General features: G+C 34.3%; 1 protein-coding gene across 1 annotated transcript in view; it reads right to left on the reverse strand.

Annotated features, from left to right (window-relative positions):
- The window catches only part of shg (DE-cadherin), a 169,686-nt gene that overhangs the window by 18,117 nt on the left and 131,910 nt on the right, over positions 1–19,659 (reverse strand). Inside the window, exons 8-16 of the mRNA XM_083135396.1 lie at positions 17,922–18,099; positions 16,851–17,027; positions 16,240–16,411; positions 15,420–15,566; positions 8,710–8,825; positions 8,143–8,301; positions 7,452–7,577; positions 2,350–2,502; positions 1,794–1,947 (exon numbers count right to left, since the gene is read on the reverse strand). Of these exons, the coding sequence (XP_082991522.1) occupies positions 1,794–1,947; positions 2,350–2,502; positions 7,452–7,577; positions 8,143–8,301; positions 8,710–8,825; positions 15,420–15,566; positions 16,240–16,411; positions 16,851–17,027; positions 17,922–18,099 (1,382 nt within the window). The remainder of the gene's footprint in view (positions 1–1,793; positions 1,948–2,349; positions 2,503–7,451; positions 7,578–8,142; positions 8,302–8,709; positions 8,826–15,419; positions 15,567–16,239; positions 16,412–16,850; positions 17,028–17,921; positions 18,100–19,659) is intronic.

Here is a 19,659-nt window from a genome sequence, read left to right on the forward strand (position 1 = left end):
CACTGTAAGAAATGTGAAAATAAATAAGGACATGAACAGTTTGGCAATTATTGTGTTGTAGTATAGATGCTATCTATTGTGTACAATTCTATATGAATTACTACAACATTAAGTTACTTCATGGTGGTTGCGGTAAACGCGGTTTAAAATTACTTACGTGAAATTTAAAAGATTTCGTAATTCCGCGTTGCACAATTTAATGGTTCAATCCTATTAATTTCGAAGATCCACTGTCTTCATTCACAAAAGGGTACGGCGTTTGAAGCGGAGATGGTACCGCGTCAGTACATTGTTTGTTCCCGGGCGGCGGTGGTTGCGATTTTTCCCGTTCGGCAGCACTGGCGCGCGCATCTTGGTTTGCGTCGTCTGCTTCCTGTTGTCCGGTGGCGTTGCAAGTTGGGGGTTGGGGGGCTGGGCCGTGTTGCTCGGTAATGTGCCGTTCCTGTTCCCCGCGTGGCTGGAGGGGGGTCGAGTATGCGCATAGCATCTTTTCTTTTTCAGGTCGGGGATCTTTCTGAGGACAGGGTGCCAAGTTGGGTGTGCTTGTCCATTGTCTAGGTTTAGTGCTGGTTTCTGCTGGATGATAGCATGGGTTTCTTTGATGGTGTTTTCTATGACAGAGCCGGTTGGGTGAAGTATGGATATGGAGGAGATGGTGTGGTTAGTGGAGTGGAGGTGTTGGGAGAGGCCTGATTTAGGTGTGTCGTTTTTGGAATCTTTTACATGTTCGTTAATCCGTTCTTGGACGGTGCGGATGGTTCTGCCAATAGGATTGAACCATTAAATTGTGCAACGCGGAATTACGAAATCTTTTAAATTTCACGTAAGTAATTAAGTTACTTGTCCATTTTTTAAAATGAATTTTTTGTACATGTTTACGTCAATGTATGTTTCAAAATTAATATTTAATTTTTGTTGTGTGCCGATCTCTATGGTGGAATAGTTATCACAGCATGCTATGACACTGTGCTACAACACCAGGGGTGCCAGGTTCAAATCCCAGCCTGGGCATAGGTGTTCTTTGTCAGTATCCCTTCATCAATTTCATCATTCATCAATCATCATCATTTTCGCAATTAGCAAAAGGTGGCAGAAAAGCAATTTTTTTCTGTCTTGTGTGTGGTTTGAAAATGGCAGCCATGTTTCCATCATAACACGTCATGAATATTTGTTTTTATTACAACTGATTACCACTTTTTTCAGCAATACGACAATCAATTAAATATGAAATTACAGATCAATATTTGAGAAATGCTCTTGTTTTTTAGATAGTTTAACAAAATCTATGCTGGTTATTTCAGTATAAGATGCAAGAAGAATTTGAACAGTGTGCAATGTTCTCCGGGGTCACAGTATGTGATGGGCACCCCAAAACTTCTCACACAGGTTGGGCAGACACAAACTGAGTAAACTCTAAAATAACTCTTAGATATATGGTTTATTCAAAAACAAAATTAAAACAATAACAAAACTTTTACCCATTACCGTAGGATGATTCACTAAAACAATACTTTTACTATTACTAAGAAGGTCGATTATGTTTATCTCGCCCGGCGGTGGAGTGTGCTAACTGTGTTGCTAGCCAAGATCTTCCTTCTATAAGGTTTGGCAACACTTGTGTAAGTGAGTGGAGAACTCAATAAGAGTGTATCTAACTATAAATACTAACTGTGCAAAAAATTAAATTTCAATAGATTTTTAGAAAGCTAGGAATGTAGAGGTGGAACCCATAAAATTTGCGACGAGTTGAGTTCGTTACAAGTGTGAAGAAAGTGTAAGTTTGTTACAGTTACCTGAAACAGAAAACTTTGTTGTTATGTCTGCATCTGCGCTGATGTCCACCTTGAACTTAAACGGAGGTCCATTTTTCTCACTATCATTGTCACTTGCAATTAAGGCCGTTATGATTCCTGGATCTTGGTTCTCATTCCACACAACAGGATGAGGCTGTTAATTTAAAGAAAAGAGGTGAAATTTTCAACTTGACATTGCACTCTTTACAACTTAAAATCACAGGAGGTGAAAATATAACTTTGAAAATTGGATTTTAACATCCAGCACTACAAGATGACAAAATCAAAGAGAATTCTACCGAAAAAGGTCTTGATTCATGTAAATAACAAAATTCATCTGAATTTTTTCCCCAATACATTAAGGCTTCAATGTTTGTGCATGAATATAATTTGCATTTTCACCAAAAAAATATTAACACCTGTAGCCAATACACTTTAGGCCAAAAATAAATTACCAAGATGATGGTGGCACTGGCCACAAAAATTAATAGAATAAAAGTAAAGAATAGTTACTTTCTAAAGAAGAAACCATTTTTATCCTGCACTCTAAACTTACCATATCCAAATACGGAGCATTGTCATTAATATCAATCAAGTGGATTATAACTTCCGTTGTGTTCTTCAAGCTATTGGGTCCTCCATTTTCATCATGGGCTGAAATAAGGACTTGCCATTTTGGGTAGCCATTTGGTGCATCATGATCCAAGGGCTGAAAGGAGACATTTTTGTTTTTCAACTTTGGTTGCAAAATTTGTGTATTATAAATTGAAATCGCTCACTCAATTTTTATTCATTACTTCCTGATAAAGTTTGAACATTTGCTACCCATTAGCATATTAAGAGCTATAAATGAATCAGCCAACAATGAAAAATAAACAAATGATAAAATTTTAAGTTAATAATTGCATACTTAGGTGTAACACTTCAGCAATTTTCATAACTATATTAATAATACGCATAATTTGTAAGTACACAATTTCTTTGGGACTAAGGTTCAATCTCATATTAAACCTAACCAAATTATTTGATAAAATGTTTTTAAAGATATTGCTGGCATATTTACACATTTATATTTCTCATAATCAAACTTAAGTTATTGTTACAATAACTGTGGTTTACATGATTTAGATCAGTGTTTCTCAATCTTCACGAGACTGCCACATGGTAATTTTTTTTTTAGATGTTGTTGCCCCGATCCCAACAATTTTACTAGTAAATACCTTTCTAATTTTTTAAACTACACTAATTAATATATATCCTTGAAAGTGAATAATAAGAAATAAATCATGGCGAAATGAATAAGAAGGAAAAGGTCAATAATAACAATGTGCAAAATGAACAAAATTATAAGGTAAGTTTGAATAAGTAACAAGTGCATATGTGTAGTGACTACAAATTATGAGGGTTCGTGGAACTCAAATCCAATTGGCCTATGTTATAATTAAGGCTCGGAAGTTGATGACAAAAAAATCTGAAAAAAATGGTAGTCGGTCAGCATCTGAAAATACAGTTGTTTCGCGTACATCAGATTATAATGTTTTTATATTGTGACTAAAACCTAAGATTAAAGCGATTATATTAGCCAACAAGGGATGCTGAAAGTAGGCTTGACACAAAGTATTTTAAGTGCTGGAGGAAAACAATTAATTATTTAATCCTGTGGTGTCTAGTGTGTTTGTGTTTATCTTGTGTAGTAGTTGTGATGTGCTTGTATGTGGGTTTGTCTTGTGTAGTAGCTGTGCTGTCTAGTGTGGTTGTGTTTATCTTGTGTAGTAGTTATGCTGTCTAATGTGTTTCTATTTGTCTTGTGTAGTATCGGTGGTGTGTATGTATGTGTCTTGTGTTGTAGTTGTGCTGTCTAGTATGTTTGTGTAGTAGTTGTGCTGTCTAGTATGTTTGTTTTGCGTAGTAGTTGTGCTGTCTAATTTGATTGTGTTTGTCTTGTGTAGTAGTTGTGGTATGTTTGTGTTTATATTGTGTTATAGTTATGATGTGTTTGTGTGTGTCTTGTGTAGTAGTTGTGCTGTCTAATGTGTTTGTGTTTGTCTTCTGTAGTAGTTCCTCCATTCATATTGGGGGTTAGGCGTAGAGCTGACAACTCTGCACTGTAAAAAGCCATGTCAAGAATCAGCAATATAAGGCCATGGATGTTCCCAAGGTAAAATATTCCGGAGGTAAAATAGTCCCCCGTTCGGATCTCCGGGTGGGGACTACTTTGGGAGGTCCCTGGACTAAGGATAAGATCTACATTAGGAATAAGGATATTAAATTAGGCACATGGAATGTTCTGAGCCTTTACCGGACTGGGGCATTTCAGTGTACAGTTAATGAGATAGTTAAGTATAAATTAGATGTAGTAGCTGTCCAGGAAGTTAGGTGGCCAGGAGAAGGGAATTGTAAAACTAAAAATTATACTTTTTTCTATGGTGGTACTGAAAATCATAATTTTGGAACAGGCTTTTTCATAAATAATAGAATTATCTCGGCTCTTAAAACAGTAGAATTTATTAATGATAGGATATCATATGCAGTTTTACAGGGTAGGTGGTGTAAAATTATTTTAATAAACATACATGCACCAACGGAAGATAAAGATGATAATACTAAAGATGATTTTTATACAGAGTTAGAACAGGTCTTTGATAAATTTTCTCAGTATGATATGAAAATTCTGTTAGGTGACTGTAATGCACAGATTGGCAAAGAAGAGACATTTAAACCCACGATTGGTAAAGAAAGTCTTCATGAATTAAGTAATGATAATGGTATAAGATTGATTACTTTTGCAACCTCAAAGAATTTAATTGTGAAAAGTACCACTTTTAAACATAAAGATATCCATAAATATACCTGGTCTTCTCCAGATGGTAAAACACATAATCAGATAGATCATATTCTCATTGATAAGAGAAGGCATACTAGTATAATTGACGTTCGTACACATAGAGGTGCTGACTGTGCCAGTGACCATTATTTAGTAATTGCTAAATTAAGAGAAAGACTCTCGGTGATAAATCATAAGCAACAAAATCTAAAAGTTCTAAAATTTGATACAGGAAAGTTTACTGATGAAAGAATTAAGAAGGATTACCAAATTAAACTGTCAAATAGATTTGATGTTTTGCAGGATTTAAATGATGATGAAAATATAAATCAAACAGACGTAAATAAGAATTGGGAGCACATACGTAATGCAATAGAATCAGCAGCTAAAGAAAGTATAGGATACCATAAACCGAGAAAAAGTAAGCCATGGTTTGATAATGAATGTCATAATGTAATAGAAATAAGAAATCAGGCTAGACTTAGGTGGTTAAATAACTCTGATGATACAAATCTAAACAATTATAATAGAATAAAGCGAGAAGTTAACCGCACGTTTAGAAGTAAAAAAAGAGATTACTTGAAAAGCAAAATTAACGAAATTGAAACAAAGAGCAAAAATAAAAATATCAGAGATTTATATAAAGGTGTAAATGAGTTTAGAAAGGGGTGGCAACCTAAAGTAAACTTGATAAAAGATAAAGACTGTGATTTTCTTGCTGACCCAAGCGATATTCTAAATAGATGGAAGAACTACTTTAATGACCTTTTAAATGTCCATGTAGGAGATAAATCAGAAGTGAATGAAGTCCACACAGCAGAACCTGTAGTTCCAGAACCTAACTTGACTGAAGTTAAAGATGCTATTAAAAGGCTAAAGAATAACAAAGCACCTGGCATTGATTTAATACCAGCTGAGTTAATTAAATATGGTGGGAATTCATTAATATGTCAAATTCATAAATTAATTTCTTTAATATGGAATAAAGAAGAAATCCCTCAACAGTGGAAAGAATCCATAATTGTTCCTGTGTTTAAAAAAGGTGATAAAATGAACTGCAATAATTACCGTGGAATTTCTCTACTCTCAACAACATATAAAATATTATCTAACATTCTTTTAACAAGACTAACCCCATATGCTAATGAAATTATAGGTGATTATCAATGTGGATTTAAACGTAACAGATCAACTACAGATCAAATTTTTCACATCAGACAGACACTTGAAAAAAAGTGGGAATATAATCAAAATGTCCATCAGCTATTCATTGATTTCAAAAAAGCATATGATTTGGTCAAAAGAGATAAATTATATAATATATTAGTAGAGTTTGGAATACCTAAGAAGCTTGTTAGTATGATAAAAATATGCACCAGTGAAACAGAAAGTAAAATTCATGTGGGTATTAATATGTCTGACAAATTTACAATTCATGATGGGTTAAAACAAGGAGATGCATTATCTCCATTGCTCTTTAATTTTGCCTTAGAATATGCTGTTAGGAAGGTAAACGAAACTAAAGAAGGACTAAAATTAAATGGTGTGACTCAGTTGTTAGCATATGCAGATGATGTAGACTTACTGGGGGATGATGTGAATACAATTAAGAATAATGCTAAAATATTTTTCAAAACTGCTAAAGAGATAGGTTTGGAAGTTAACAAAGAGAAAACTAAATATATGCTTACAGGCCGAAACCAAGTGTTAGGTAATAATCAAAATCTAATTATTGATAACAACTCGTTTGAAACAGTTTCCAAATTCAAATACTTAGGAGTAATATTAACAAATGAAAATTACATTAAAGAGGAAATAAAAAGTAGGCTAAATTCAGGAAATGCATGTTACTTCTCTCTTCATAAACTTTTGTCTTCTCGTTTAATATCTAAGAAACTAAAAGTTAAAATATACAAAACAGTAATTTTGCCTGTAGTATTATATGGGTGTGAAACTTGGTCCCTTACATTGAAAGAGGAACATAAATTGAGAGTATTTGAAAATAGGATCCTTAGGAAAATATTTGGACCTAAAAGGGATGAGGGGACAGGTGAGTGGAGAAGGTTACATAATTTAGAACTACATAATTTGTATTCATGTCCAGATATTATTAGAATAATTAAATCAAGAAGACTTAGGTGGGCAGGCCATGTGGCATGAATGGGAGAGGAAAGAAGAGTTTACAGGATTCTTGTTGGGAAACCTGATGGTAAGAGACCGGTAGGAAGGCCAAGACGAAGATGGAGGGACAACGTTGAGATGGACCTAAGGGTAATCGGTAGGGATGGAAAAAAGTACATAGATCTTGCTCAAGATAGGGACAGATGGAAGGCCTGTGTTGCTGCAGCCATGAACCTTCGGGTTTAAGAAGGCTAGAGAGTTAGTTAGTTAGTTAGTTAGTTAGCATAATCAATATCTAATATGTTGAAAACAAGGAAAGAACACTACCAATTAAAAATATGGCAAATGTATGTTCCATAATACAATATGATGGACTATAGAGTAACATTATCGAGCAATGCTTCTATAATGAAATCATATATGAGATATTTTTGTTGCATGTATCAACTTGCATCGTTTTCTTATCTGCAAGATTATTTTCTTTAGTCAAGCACCAAGTTTACATAAGAAAACTACCTCAAATTGATAAAAAAGAAGTTTGCAATAGTGCATTTTTAAACTGTATAACAAAAAATGAGGATGTAAAAACATTGGCACAGGTATTTAAGAGAGCCAAAGAATATACGGTATTTAGTTCATTCATGAAACTTTATAGATCACTCTTTCCCTTCCCTTCTTATCATGTCAAAAATACATAAAAACATTTAAAATACCTTAATCAATGATAGGCAGCCTTCATTGTTGATATGAAGTAATTTCTTTTGATCTTCTTTTACCACAAAGAATACAATATTCTGGGGTTCACTTCTATTTCGTATGTCAGGATCATATGCTTGAAGCTGGAAATAAAAACACCATATTTTATAAAAAATGACACCATATTCAAAACTTAATTTTATATAAATTGATAGAACTCAAGGTAACCTCCAATATCAATAATTTAGTAAGTACAGTAAATGTCTATATTCACTGTCTATTATTAGAGGCACATATTTTTGGTAGATTAAAAAGCAAAATTTCGGTAGAAAACTGAGTCAATTTTGGGTTCAAAAGTGGTAAATAATGTAAAATTTCAGTGTTATAGCGGTGAAAAATCAGTTCAAAAGTGGTGTATAAAATTACATTTTGGTTTTAAAATTGTGAATATATTCCTAAATTTGATTTAAAACTGCACTTATTACACAAAATAAACATATCCCTTCTATAGTTACCAGAGTATAAAGTTTATTCCTGTATAAAGGGGTATATTTCTGCTTCTCAAATATTATTATTCTATTATCTATTTATCTATCATTGTTGACAATACATGACATTTCTTTTAATAATTAGATTATTATATTCATTTCTGTATTTTGTGGAATTCAGTTACAAATACCTAACTTATAATCTATATATTGTACTTACTGTAACAATACAGCCTGAAACCAATGACTCTTCTTCAATTGTTATATTGTTGGTGTGGGGAAGGAAGACCGGATTATTGTCATTTGTATTTTCAATTTTAATTATCACCTGTGCGTAATCTTCATATGCTCCATCTGTTGCTTGCACTGTGAGTGTATACTGAAAAATGAAAAAGAAAGTTATACAATTGCAATGAAAAATATGCAATGAAATGTAGACTCTCTAATTTGGCATACAAGTGAGTGGTTCCACCTAACCATGTGCAGGTGGACTACAGTCAAAAATTGGTGCACGTTCCACAAAGTGAAAAGAGAAAAGGTACAATCATGAGAAAATGCAGTGTGTGCTCTCTAAGCATGGCATTTGAAAGGAGATGAATGTCATGTGATGCGGAATTTTGTAAAATTTTACGTTGAAGTGATCATCACACAAAGAAAAACTAGTAAAAAGGAATTAAAATTTGTTTACATGTATTCTGTTAACATTTACAGTGTGTACAATACAAATTAATCAAGTCAAAGTAATACAGCAAAAGATTTGAAAATAAAGAATAAGATATTAACTTACATTTTCTATTGTTTCATAATCCAAAGGATTCTTCACACGTATTTTGCCAGTTATGCTCTCGATATAAAATGCATCACCTGTGTTGCCTTCTACAATGCTGTAGTGAACAAGAGAGGCTGAAATAGAACAAAAAAAGTGTTACATGCTTTTACATTGATGTGCACACATCTATAAATAAACGCTAATCAAAACAATGTTACCGAAGATGGAAACTTGTAATTTTTCTTACTACTTAGCAATAAAATGTCTGGAATTACATGAGGAACAGACGAGCTTTTCAAAATTATTTCCTGAAAAATCGGATCCTACAAAGGTGGAAAATATTCTATTGCAATTAACGTCTGTCACATGTACGTATGGAAAGATGCTATCCAGGTAGATGAAAATTTTTTAGTCAACAGGTCTCTCCGAAAGTAACATTGATCACACAGATTGTGTCAATTGGATCTGTTGAATATTTTATAAACTTTATTTCAAAATGAAGCATCTGAAACACTGAAGTGGCCTGTGTTCCTATTGTACTTGCTATTTATACCCAAGGGATGTAAATGTGGCTTGTACACTTGATAACTGTAAATTATTTCATGAAATTTAATATTACAGGTGCAATATATGGATTTCTCCATCAATGCTTGTATGTAAGCATGTAGCATTTATATTTAGAAAACAACACAAGTAAAAATCAGTAAATACTTCAAAATTTGCTTTAAGCTGAAGAAAACATGCAATTTTTTTATATTTACAGGATTTTATGATAGCAAAAAAAGACAATAAATGCAGAAATAACAGTCAGATAGGTAATACTGCCAGCAGCAGAGAGGGAAGAAACATTTTATGCAGGCAAAGAAGTACAATACGTGATATATTTATTATATTTAATGGAGGTCTAGTTGTAGGACATCTGAATGCCCAGGTTTAATTCCCAGGGTGGGTGATCAAAGGTCGGAATTTTTCCAGCCTTGTCTCTTGACTCACCCAGCTTCAAATCAATTGGTACCTGGGGGGTAAAGGCAGCCGGAGCATGGAACATCACTTCCACAATGGGCGAGATCGAGAATGTGTGGAGCCCTATCCCTACATCCCCTAAATATGGCTTCATGGAAGGGTGCTATATAGAATTTACCTTACCTTTATTATACAGTGGAACCTTGATTTTACATTATAAGATTTCATTCCTTAACATAGTGTGTGAATTTATACCACTCGCAATGTGCCCAGGTGAAATGTTAATTCAACTTTATTTTTGCCAATTAATGCAAATTATAAGAATCTAGTCTTATTTTATTTTATTATTCCTATTTTGTAGTTTAATGCATGTCTATCACATTCAGTTTATAACAAAAATGTACACAAGAACCCTTGTAAGGTGCAGTAAAAATGGGATTTGCTAAAGTGAAATTACAATTACAAGTTAGTACTATGTATGTTTAAGGTTCTGTAAATCTTTCCTACTAAATATTGCAACTAACCTTTCTAACATACAAGTCTAAACTATCATTATTGTGCACTACATGACTGAACATATTATTTACTATCTTCTTTCACTTCAAGTGTGCATAGGCATGATCCAACTAGATCATCTTACTCTGTTGTCCTCTCTCCTCCTGGTTTAATCCCATACAATACCCAAATTACTTTTTTTCAAACAAACAATTATTCAAGACATTGTTTTGAAAAGGTTGGACAAAAAAACAAACAATTATGCATAGCATCCAAATGATCCAGACAATGACATCAGATTTAGCACACATTCCTTGCAATGCTGTTATTTTTTTCCATATTTCTCAGTGATAAAAAATTCTCAATGACAATATTTATACTGACATGGAATTATTATTATGGAATAATGGCGATGATACAAAGCACCAATGCACAATTTCCACACCTATCTTAAACCTTCAAAAGGTGTTTTTCAGCATTGTCTGCTTAAAGATACATAATGACAACACACGCTGCATCATAATTAAACCAGCAAATGAAGTTAGTTACGAGGGTCACTATTTATATTTTGAGCCTAACAATGAAAAAACAGGAGTTTGATATTGAAAACTGCTTTATTGTTTTTCGAAGTATTCTCCTTTATGGTCAATACACTTTTGCATTCGTTCGAACCATTTGTCAAAGCAGTTTTTCCAATCTTCTTGAGACACATCCATAATATGGTTTTTGCTTCCGCCGACGAAAATCTTTGTCCACGCAATTTATTCTTGACATTCGGGAACAAGAAGAAGTAATTGGGTACCAAATCAGGACTGTATGGCGGATGACCCATCAATTCGATTTTTTGACTGTTCATAAAGTCGGTTGTTAGACGAGATGTGTGACAGCTGGCATTGTCTTGATGAAGAATGATCCGACAGCGTTTGTTTGTTTTCCGCATTTGACCAAAGACCTCTGTCAAACAAATTGTTGTGTACCATTCAGAGTTGACCGTTCTACATTCCTCTAAAGGCACAGTTGCCACATGACCAGTTCTCTCGAAAAAACAGGCGACCATTTGTTTCGATGTGCTTCGTGCTACAACTTTTGTTGGATTGGGTTCATCTTGAAACACCCATACAGTCGACTGCTGTTTATGTTCCAGCTCATATGCATATATCCATGATTCGTCACCTGTTACAATCTTATATACGTCTTTTGAAGCACCACAATTGTATTTATTGAGCATTTGTTTGCACCAATTGACGCGAGCGTCTTTTTGAGTTTTTGTCAAATTGTGTGGGATCCAACGAGAACATAACTTTCTCACAGCTAAATGATCATGTAATATTTTATATATGCTGGTGGAACTAATGCCTATGGTTGCCTCAATCTCACAGTACGTCACATGACGATTTTGCAGTATTAGGTTTTGCACAGCATCAATGTTTTCTTGAACAACAACTGATTTTGGACGACCTTCGCGAATCTCGTCGGTGAGCGAATGGCAGCCACGATTAAATTCATTATACCAGCGTTTCACAGTGGCAAAGGATGGGGCTTCATCGCCAAATGTGGAAGTAAGTTGATCGATGCACTCTTGTCTTGATAATCCACCTCGAAAATCGTAAAAAATCATCGCACGAAAATGTTCACGAGTTAATTCCATTTTATTGTTGTCGCGCAATCTCTAAGGCAACATAAACAACACAAATCAAGCTATTGACAAAACATTTGAAATACGTTATGGTCAATAATGCCAGACGATTCCTGCAAACGTCAAATCGTGCCTAACTTCAATCAGTGTTGCCAAGGCTCAAAATATAAATAGTGGCCCTCGTAGTTTGTGTGTATGTGTGTGTGTGTGTGTAAAATATACATAAATATTCAGGAAGTGTATGGTGGGGAATGTATTATTAGGATCATATGTGTTAACCTCAGTTTATTTGTTTTGCTAATTTTTATCAAAAAATGATTCACATTTTCCTCTTGCATTCTCATAGAGAAGATGTAGATTATTTTCAAGTTTAAAAAAGCTACTGTGTAACAACGTGTAATTCACATTATCACATATATGTATTTTAGTTTATGTTATTATTCTTTATTGTTACTTCCATTGTTACTTCAATTTGTCATCATCTTGACATTTGAGGGGGGTTTTGCCCACTAAAACTGTTTTTTAGCCAAAACAAAAAAACATGTATTTCTTCCTTTGGGCCTCTCTATACACCTGCCAAGTTTCATGGAAATCGGAGGGGGACACTTACATAACTTCCCTTGTTAGTTAAATGTTGCGAAGCCCGACCCTGTGGCCGAGTGGTTAGCACATCGCGCTGCGACACCAAGGGTCCCGGGTTCGAATCCCGGTCGGGCTTGGTTGTTTGTGAATGTCCATTCATCAATTTCATCATTTCATCACTCATCCCCATCTTCGCAAATTAGCCAAGAGGCACAAAACGCGAAGTAAAATAAACTAAATCAATCAATCAATCAATTAAATGTTGCGAACCCATGAGGTGGAGTGTCATCATAGTGCAATTCCCAGGTTTGAAGGTTTGAATCCCAGCCTGAGCATGGATGTTATTTGTGAGTGCCCTTTCAATTTCATACTCATTGTCGTGATTAGTCAAAGTGGCAGAAAAGTGATTCTAAAATAACAAGAATCAAATTTACTTAGTTACATATATTTATATAGTGGCGAGGAAACTTGAGTTATTGGTCCACAGTCTCACCACCTATGGTTCTAGACTATATCTGGGCACAAGCATTCCTTGGTGAATGACATTCATCAATTTCATCTAATCGTCATTGTTGCAACTAGCCAAAAGTTGAAGGAAAGCAATGCAAAATAAGGAAAATACAAAACATCATGTGCTCTTCACTGTACATTGATACTACAAAGAGAATGTTCCTAGTTGTTGTTTTTTTGCAAAGCCAATGCAAGATCATATATTACAAATTGTTGCTGTACATTACATCAATGAGGTAAGCAACAGTATCGAAATCAACTTCTAGAAACAATAGAAATACAAAAAGTATTACTTTTCAGATATAGAGACAATAATTTATACAAAGTATTACATATATGGTTATTATTTTAATGTCATTGCCTCAAGCACACAGAGTAGCAAAAATATTAACAGAATTCGCAAAGCAAGGACGAAAAATCCATCCTGTGCTTATCAATAATGACACGTGTTACATTTTTTACCTACAACTATTGTAATGACATGGTAGCACACTGTGAGCGCTGTGCAAATAAGTTAGTAGGCACTGTATGCAAGACTGGTCTATTCTTTCAGTGTTTTGTTTATGTTATTAGAACAGTCCTAACATTCAACATCTAACATCCACCAGAAACAGTACATCGCCCTCATTCTTCACTGGAGGATTATACACAAATTGCCCATGCAGCACTTTGTAATTAAAGCAACAATTTATGATGATGGGATTGTTACATTTACTTACCATCTGAAAGAAATTGGTGTATGTCACTGCAATTAGCCTGAAAATCTGTGGATATTAAACCACACAGTAACTGTTCTCAACTATGAAGAAAAACTTTTAGCATTAAAAGTGAAGTTTATATTTGGCTTAGTATTTACAGAATTATGATTGCCATTTTAGTGTCAATATTTTGATTTTGAGTTTAACTGTTAGTTTTCAAATAGGCTTTTAAAAATAAGAAATATGTATCATTAATGTATTCCCATAACTGTCCTCGTTTTTTGTAGTATCAACATAAAAGTGTGCATGATGCACAATATTACGTCTAACATTGCCCCTAACAATTGTTTGAATGTTAGTAAAAAGCTTCTTTATTACCATGCAATGTTAACTGGACATTATACATTGTTTAGCACATTTACTTTTACCTATTCCAACACCACCTTTCTTGTGTCTTCAGGTGAATGAATTTATTTTTGCCAGTGGTGTGGATCAAACCTACAATAGACCTGTGATTTTTTTATAAATCCGTGGTGCTAACCAATTAATCCACTGCATGTTTAAATTTTCTTAGTTTTCAAATTGATGGTTTTTATACTTATGTTGTTCCATTGTATTCCATGCATTTCATTCCATGCATGTTTGACTACTTTCAACCTATTTGATCCTAACCACTCAGCCACAGGGTCCGGCCCTCTTCTCTTGAGCGCATCCAGATTATCTTATATTATTTTATTCTCATTCACATTGCATATTGTACACAGGGTGTCCCATAAGTCTGGACCCATAGGAATTTTCAATAGGATGAGCTCCTCTGCATTATGTATGTACAGTGTGACATTACCTTAACACACAGTTCCCGCATATTGAACTGTACACTGAGGATGAATGAAATGGTCTCCAATCAATCCAGATCTTTAGGAAGTGGAATTGTACTCTTTCAATGGTTTCATTTGTGGTGTAAGTATCTACCAGTGTTTGTTGGCTTTCAAATTTGTTCAGCTGAAGATGGGAGAAGAGGTGCTCTCTCAAAAGGTAATTACAATAGGTAAAACTAAAAATACTCAATAGGTAAAAGTAAAATACTAACAGATAATGTCCAGTTAGCATTGCATGCCGATTGCCTCTTCCTAAGTCCAAATTAGGTTTTGTAATTTTAAAAGAGTAAGCATTGACTGTTTGGTTACTAGAGAAAGCAAAACTATAATATCTTACAGTGTAAGCAATTGACTTGAATCAATAATATTCGATACATAAAATAAAATTACTTTTAATGGCAAATGATTGCAACAGGAATGAAAAAAGAGTTATAAGGAGGCATATCTTATATATTAATTTTAATAATATTCAAAATGACAGATTTAAGATGAACGTGCAATAACGCTTATCAAGTTTAATCCCTTGTATTTATGTGTAAAGTTTTAAAGTTGTAAATTACAAAAATCATGTTTTGTAGGTTGTTTCTTTAGAATTTATTTATAAATGAGATGTGACCATGAAATTTATCATGAAATAACTTCTGTACAGGTTTCCTCGAATTTCCATTTTTGTAGTTGATATTTTGCACTCAATTCTGAAATAAGGTAAAATTGATTACTTATGTTAACTTCAGTTTTCATCTAGTACCTACTTATTTATGGTTTTTCCTCAAATGTTTTGTAAACCACACGAGTTTTTTCTCATCATTGCCTATTTGTAGTACAAATCAAACTAAGATTACAAGACAATAAAGGTATGTGGACAATAATCACAACTCACTCACCTAATTCTAACTTATGAACTAAAAGCAAAAAAAAACTATCAGGTGTACACCCAACCTGAGTGAAACATTTGTCTGAACTTACCTGTGTCAACATCAACGGCTTTTACTTCGATTACAAGAGCATTCACATTCGCATCCTCAGGAACTGATTCCGCAACATACTCCTTCTTTGTAAACCTAGGTGGATTATCATTCTTATCAGCTATCTCTATCCTGAACACTTGCTGACCTGTGAACAAAATAGAACAACAACTTTAGTAATACAATCCATCCATGTTTGAATATTAATTTTCCTTTAATGTTCAGCATAAGAATTTGAACTGAATGAGCTATTCCAATAGCACTGAAAGTGAGACTATGATATAGGATTGTTCATATAAAACACACACATTTAATTATCAATGTATGTGAAAAAAGAACAAAGCAACAAGTTATCATATGTGAAATGTAGCATGCTGAAAATGTCCTCTCCTTATGGACACGTCATTTCATTCCATAATCCTGTCCATTCATTGGAGTATGCTGTTGTCAATACCAGTGATTGCATTTGTAATGTTCTCCCTCAATTCATCCAATGTCCGAGAGCATGTAGTCATCAAATTTCTCAAGTAACACCATGAAAATTCATAGCTTGTACTGCATGTTCACCACAGAGGCAATATGGCAACGAAAGCTATTATTATCCTGCACAGCTGTGCACTCTCCAAAGGATATATGCATCTCCCATATGTCCCATGTCATGTGAAAGTAACACTGAGAATTACGATGTATTCTTTTTTAAACAAAAGGAGAAAAAAAAATGTTAGTTTTATATGAATCATCCTGTATAAGGTAGGTGTTGAATTGTGCTAGTTATTTTTCTTTCTGCCAACATCAAAAGTTAAAAATTGCAAAATGCATACCTATATTTGGTTTGCCATCTGATGTCAGAGCAGAGGGTACACTATCATTGGCTAGAACCTTGACAATGTAGAAGTCCTTTTCTTCCCTATTAAATTCCACCTTGGTCGTTATGTTCCCAGTATTGCTGTCGATTGCGAATATGTCCTGATGATCTGCCAGCGAGTACAGAACCTGGAATGAATGCAACAAAAGTGCACAATTTTCATTATTTTTGAAAAATCATTGTCTCATGCAGAGCCTGAAGTGAGGGGGGGAAATGGGGGATGGTATCCCTCAGCAAGCAAAATTTCCCCAAAGCATCCCCCCTAGCCGTTTCATTTTCATCATGTAACCATGGGAACATGCCTGCAGCTAACATTTTCCACTTCAGGCACTGATCTCATGTGAAATAAAGAAAATTTTAAAGCAAAAGTCTGATAGGTTGGTAGAGTATAGTTTCAATGAAAAACCTATGTATTAAAATTTATAAATATTCTGAATATCTTTGAATTGTTACAATTTTCAGGTGTTGGTATTAGTTCGGGCCCAGCAATTAGATACCTAATGGAAACTTTTATATATGGGTTTGGTAAAATCTTTTGTGTTTTTCATAACATTTAGTGTTACTCACCCTTTTATTTTCTGAAGTTCCATCCGCATCTATAGCTCGAATCTGCATTACAGGTGTTCCAGGCGGTTCGTGTTCCAGTACACTTCCAGATATCACTTCCAGAAAGATGGGAATGTTGTCATTCACGTCTTCTATTTTGATATCTATTTTAGTTTCAGCTGCCAGATTATATTTATTCTAGGAGAGGAAAAAAATTATGGTTTTAGAAATCTCTACAAGAGGGGAGGTTTGGATAATGGAGCATATTTTAACTGCTCCATCCTCAATTATTTTGAGGTGGAAAAATTAAATGCATTGATACAATGAAAATTGGAGTTGCTGTTTTAAGAATTTTAAGTACATAATCGGGACTGGACCTACAGTTTGAAGTGAAATTCGAACCACTATGTGCCAACACTGGGTATCGAACCTGGAACCTCCTGAATAAAGGTGATGACATTACCACTATGCATCGTGGAGGTTCCGAATGAAAATTTGAGAAAATTTATAGAACTATTACAAATTTCTGATCATTACACATTTGTTAACCTGTACGATATTAGGCATCATATTTCTTGTATGTACATATTGCTTGCATTGTAGAATTATTTCTCTTGTAGGCTATGGTTGTTACAAGCACAAAAGCACAGTTTTTTTGTTGTGACATTTCAGAACACACGCTCCCTTCATCAGACATTTATTTTGTTTGATTGGATAGAGTTAATAAAAATAAATGTCTCATGAAGGGAGCATGTGTTCTCCTAAAACGTCACAACACAAAACTGTGTTTTTGTGCTTGTAACAACTGTAGACTACAAGAGAAATAATGTTATCAGGCAGCACATTGTTGAAATGAAACTGTTACTTAAGATCATCAAATTTTTACTTGTACATACTTCTTCTGCCTCCCTCATACATAGAGGTAACATCACCACCTTGTAGTTAAGAGGGTCTTAGGTTTCAAACTTGGTAGAGGCACAAAGTCATTCAGATCGCAATTTAAACTGTAGGCTCAGTTCCAATTAGCCTATCTAGGTATAAGTTTACTTAAACAAAACAAATAAATAAATAAAAATAAATTTAGTGCCTTACCTGCACTCTTACAGTTAGTGTATACTCTGTCGTAGATTCATAATCAAGTGGTCTCGAGAGTTTTAGGAACGCGCTGGTACCATCAGATTCCAACCTAAATGTACTATCCTTATTTGTTTGTGCAGTGCGGCCTATCACAAGTTCAAACACCAACTCATCATCTCCTGGGATGTTGGATCTGCAAATGAGATCAAATATCTAAAGAGCGTGCTTCAAAATTGATCACATTTCATGAAAACTCTGCTTAATTTGTCTGTTACATTGCTCAAAATGCAGAAATAATGAAATTGCAAACTTTCATCTGTGTAATTTGATGCTTGATTCAAAATTCACTACTCATTCAAATCTTCACAATCATAACCAACAGTAGAGTGAAAGTTTTTGGGAAAGAAATGTAATTATTTACTGGACATAACTGACGTGCAATAGCAGTTTTAATCTCAACATTTTATTCTTTTACTACAACTGAGACAATAGCCTCCCCCCCCAACACACACCATATTTGTCAGCATATAAGATGCACTTTTTTCCTTTAAAAATAGGTTTAAAAAACAGGGTGAAGGAAGAGGCCTAGCAAGCATTTCACAAGTTTGTGAATGGGTCAAAGCTTCATGGGATGCTGTGAAAACTAAGACAGTGCTTAAACCATTTAAGAAGTGTGGTATTAGTAAGGAAGGTGCATCTTATATGCCAGGAAATACAGCGTGTATATATACACATGGAATGAAACAGTAAACACCACACAAAATGAAAGTTCCTATATTTAGCAGCCTGATCAGTGGAATATGTCGAGTCCAAATCTGGGCTACCTCACAATATTGTAGGGCTACTAATTGAAAAGAAAGTAGAGAAAGGGGGAGCTCTTCCTCATTCATGTTTTAGAATTTTCAAAGTGAACTGATATGGTATCCAATTATTATCAAACTTTACAAATTGAAATCGGCAATCTCAAAATTATGAAAAAAAAAAAATAATTATGGAAACATGGAAAAATCAACGAAATGCAGGAAAAAATACAGGGGGACTATGTTTAACTGGAAAAGAAGGCAATATAAAGAAAAATACGGATATTAAGTTGTCTTCCAGATGAATACAATCCTAAAATCGAAAATTTGAATAATATTTAAGACTACAAATCAGGTTGGCAACTTCTGAAGCAGCATCATCATCTTATTGAAATAAACAATTTTATGCACATTTTCTAATCTATCTTTTTTTCTATATTTTAGTCCCGGAGTATTGGCTTCCACAGCTAACCTAGAAATTATGCCCCTGATATATTCACACCAAACACCATTAGTTTAGCCTACTAATCTTTAAAATGCAAGTGAGTAAGAGCACCTGGAGGATTTTTCCTCAGGGTGGCAGAGCAAGGTTTCATATCTTACCCCTCATCCTCATAGAACTCATATTTTACCATTTTTTATAGCTAGGCACGATACTTAAAAAACATGATGAGTGAGAATTTTCAGAATCCTATGTACTCCTTATGGAGGAAAAAAAACAACTTCAACTTTAAGTTGCAGTTAATCAAATGGAAGTTTTGACTTTTACACTGCTCAAAAGCTTCATCAAACTGCCCTCTTTCCATTCGCATCTTTTTCTATGCTATTGGAAGTTTGATATTCCCAATAGAACAAATCAAATAATACTCCGATAAGTGCAATGCATTTCTCCTTGCCTCTTACAGCCATCCTGGCAGTGTTGTCAAACCTGATGTACATAAAAGAGCTAAATT

The sequence above is a fragment of the Lepisma saccharinum genome, chromosome 1 (genome assembly GCF_977018435.1).
Source record: "Lepisma saccharinum chromosome 1, izLepSacc3.1, whole genome shotgun sequence".
Lineage (NCBI taxonomy): Eukaryota > Metazoa > Arthropoda > Insecta > Zygentoma > Lepismatidae > Lepisma > Lepisma saccharinum.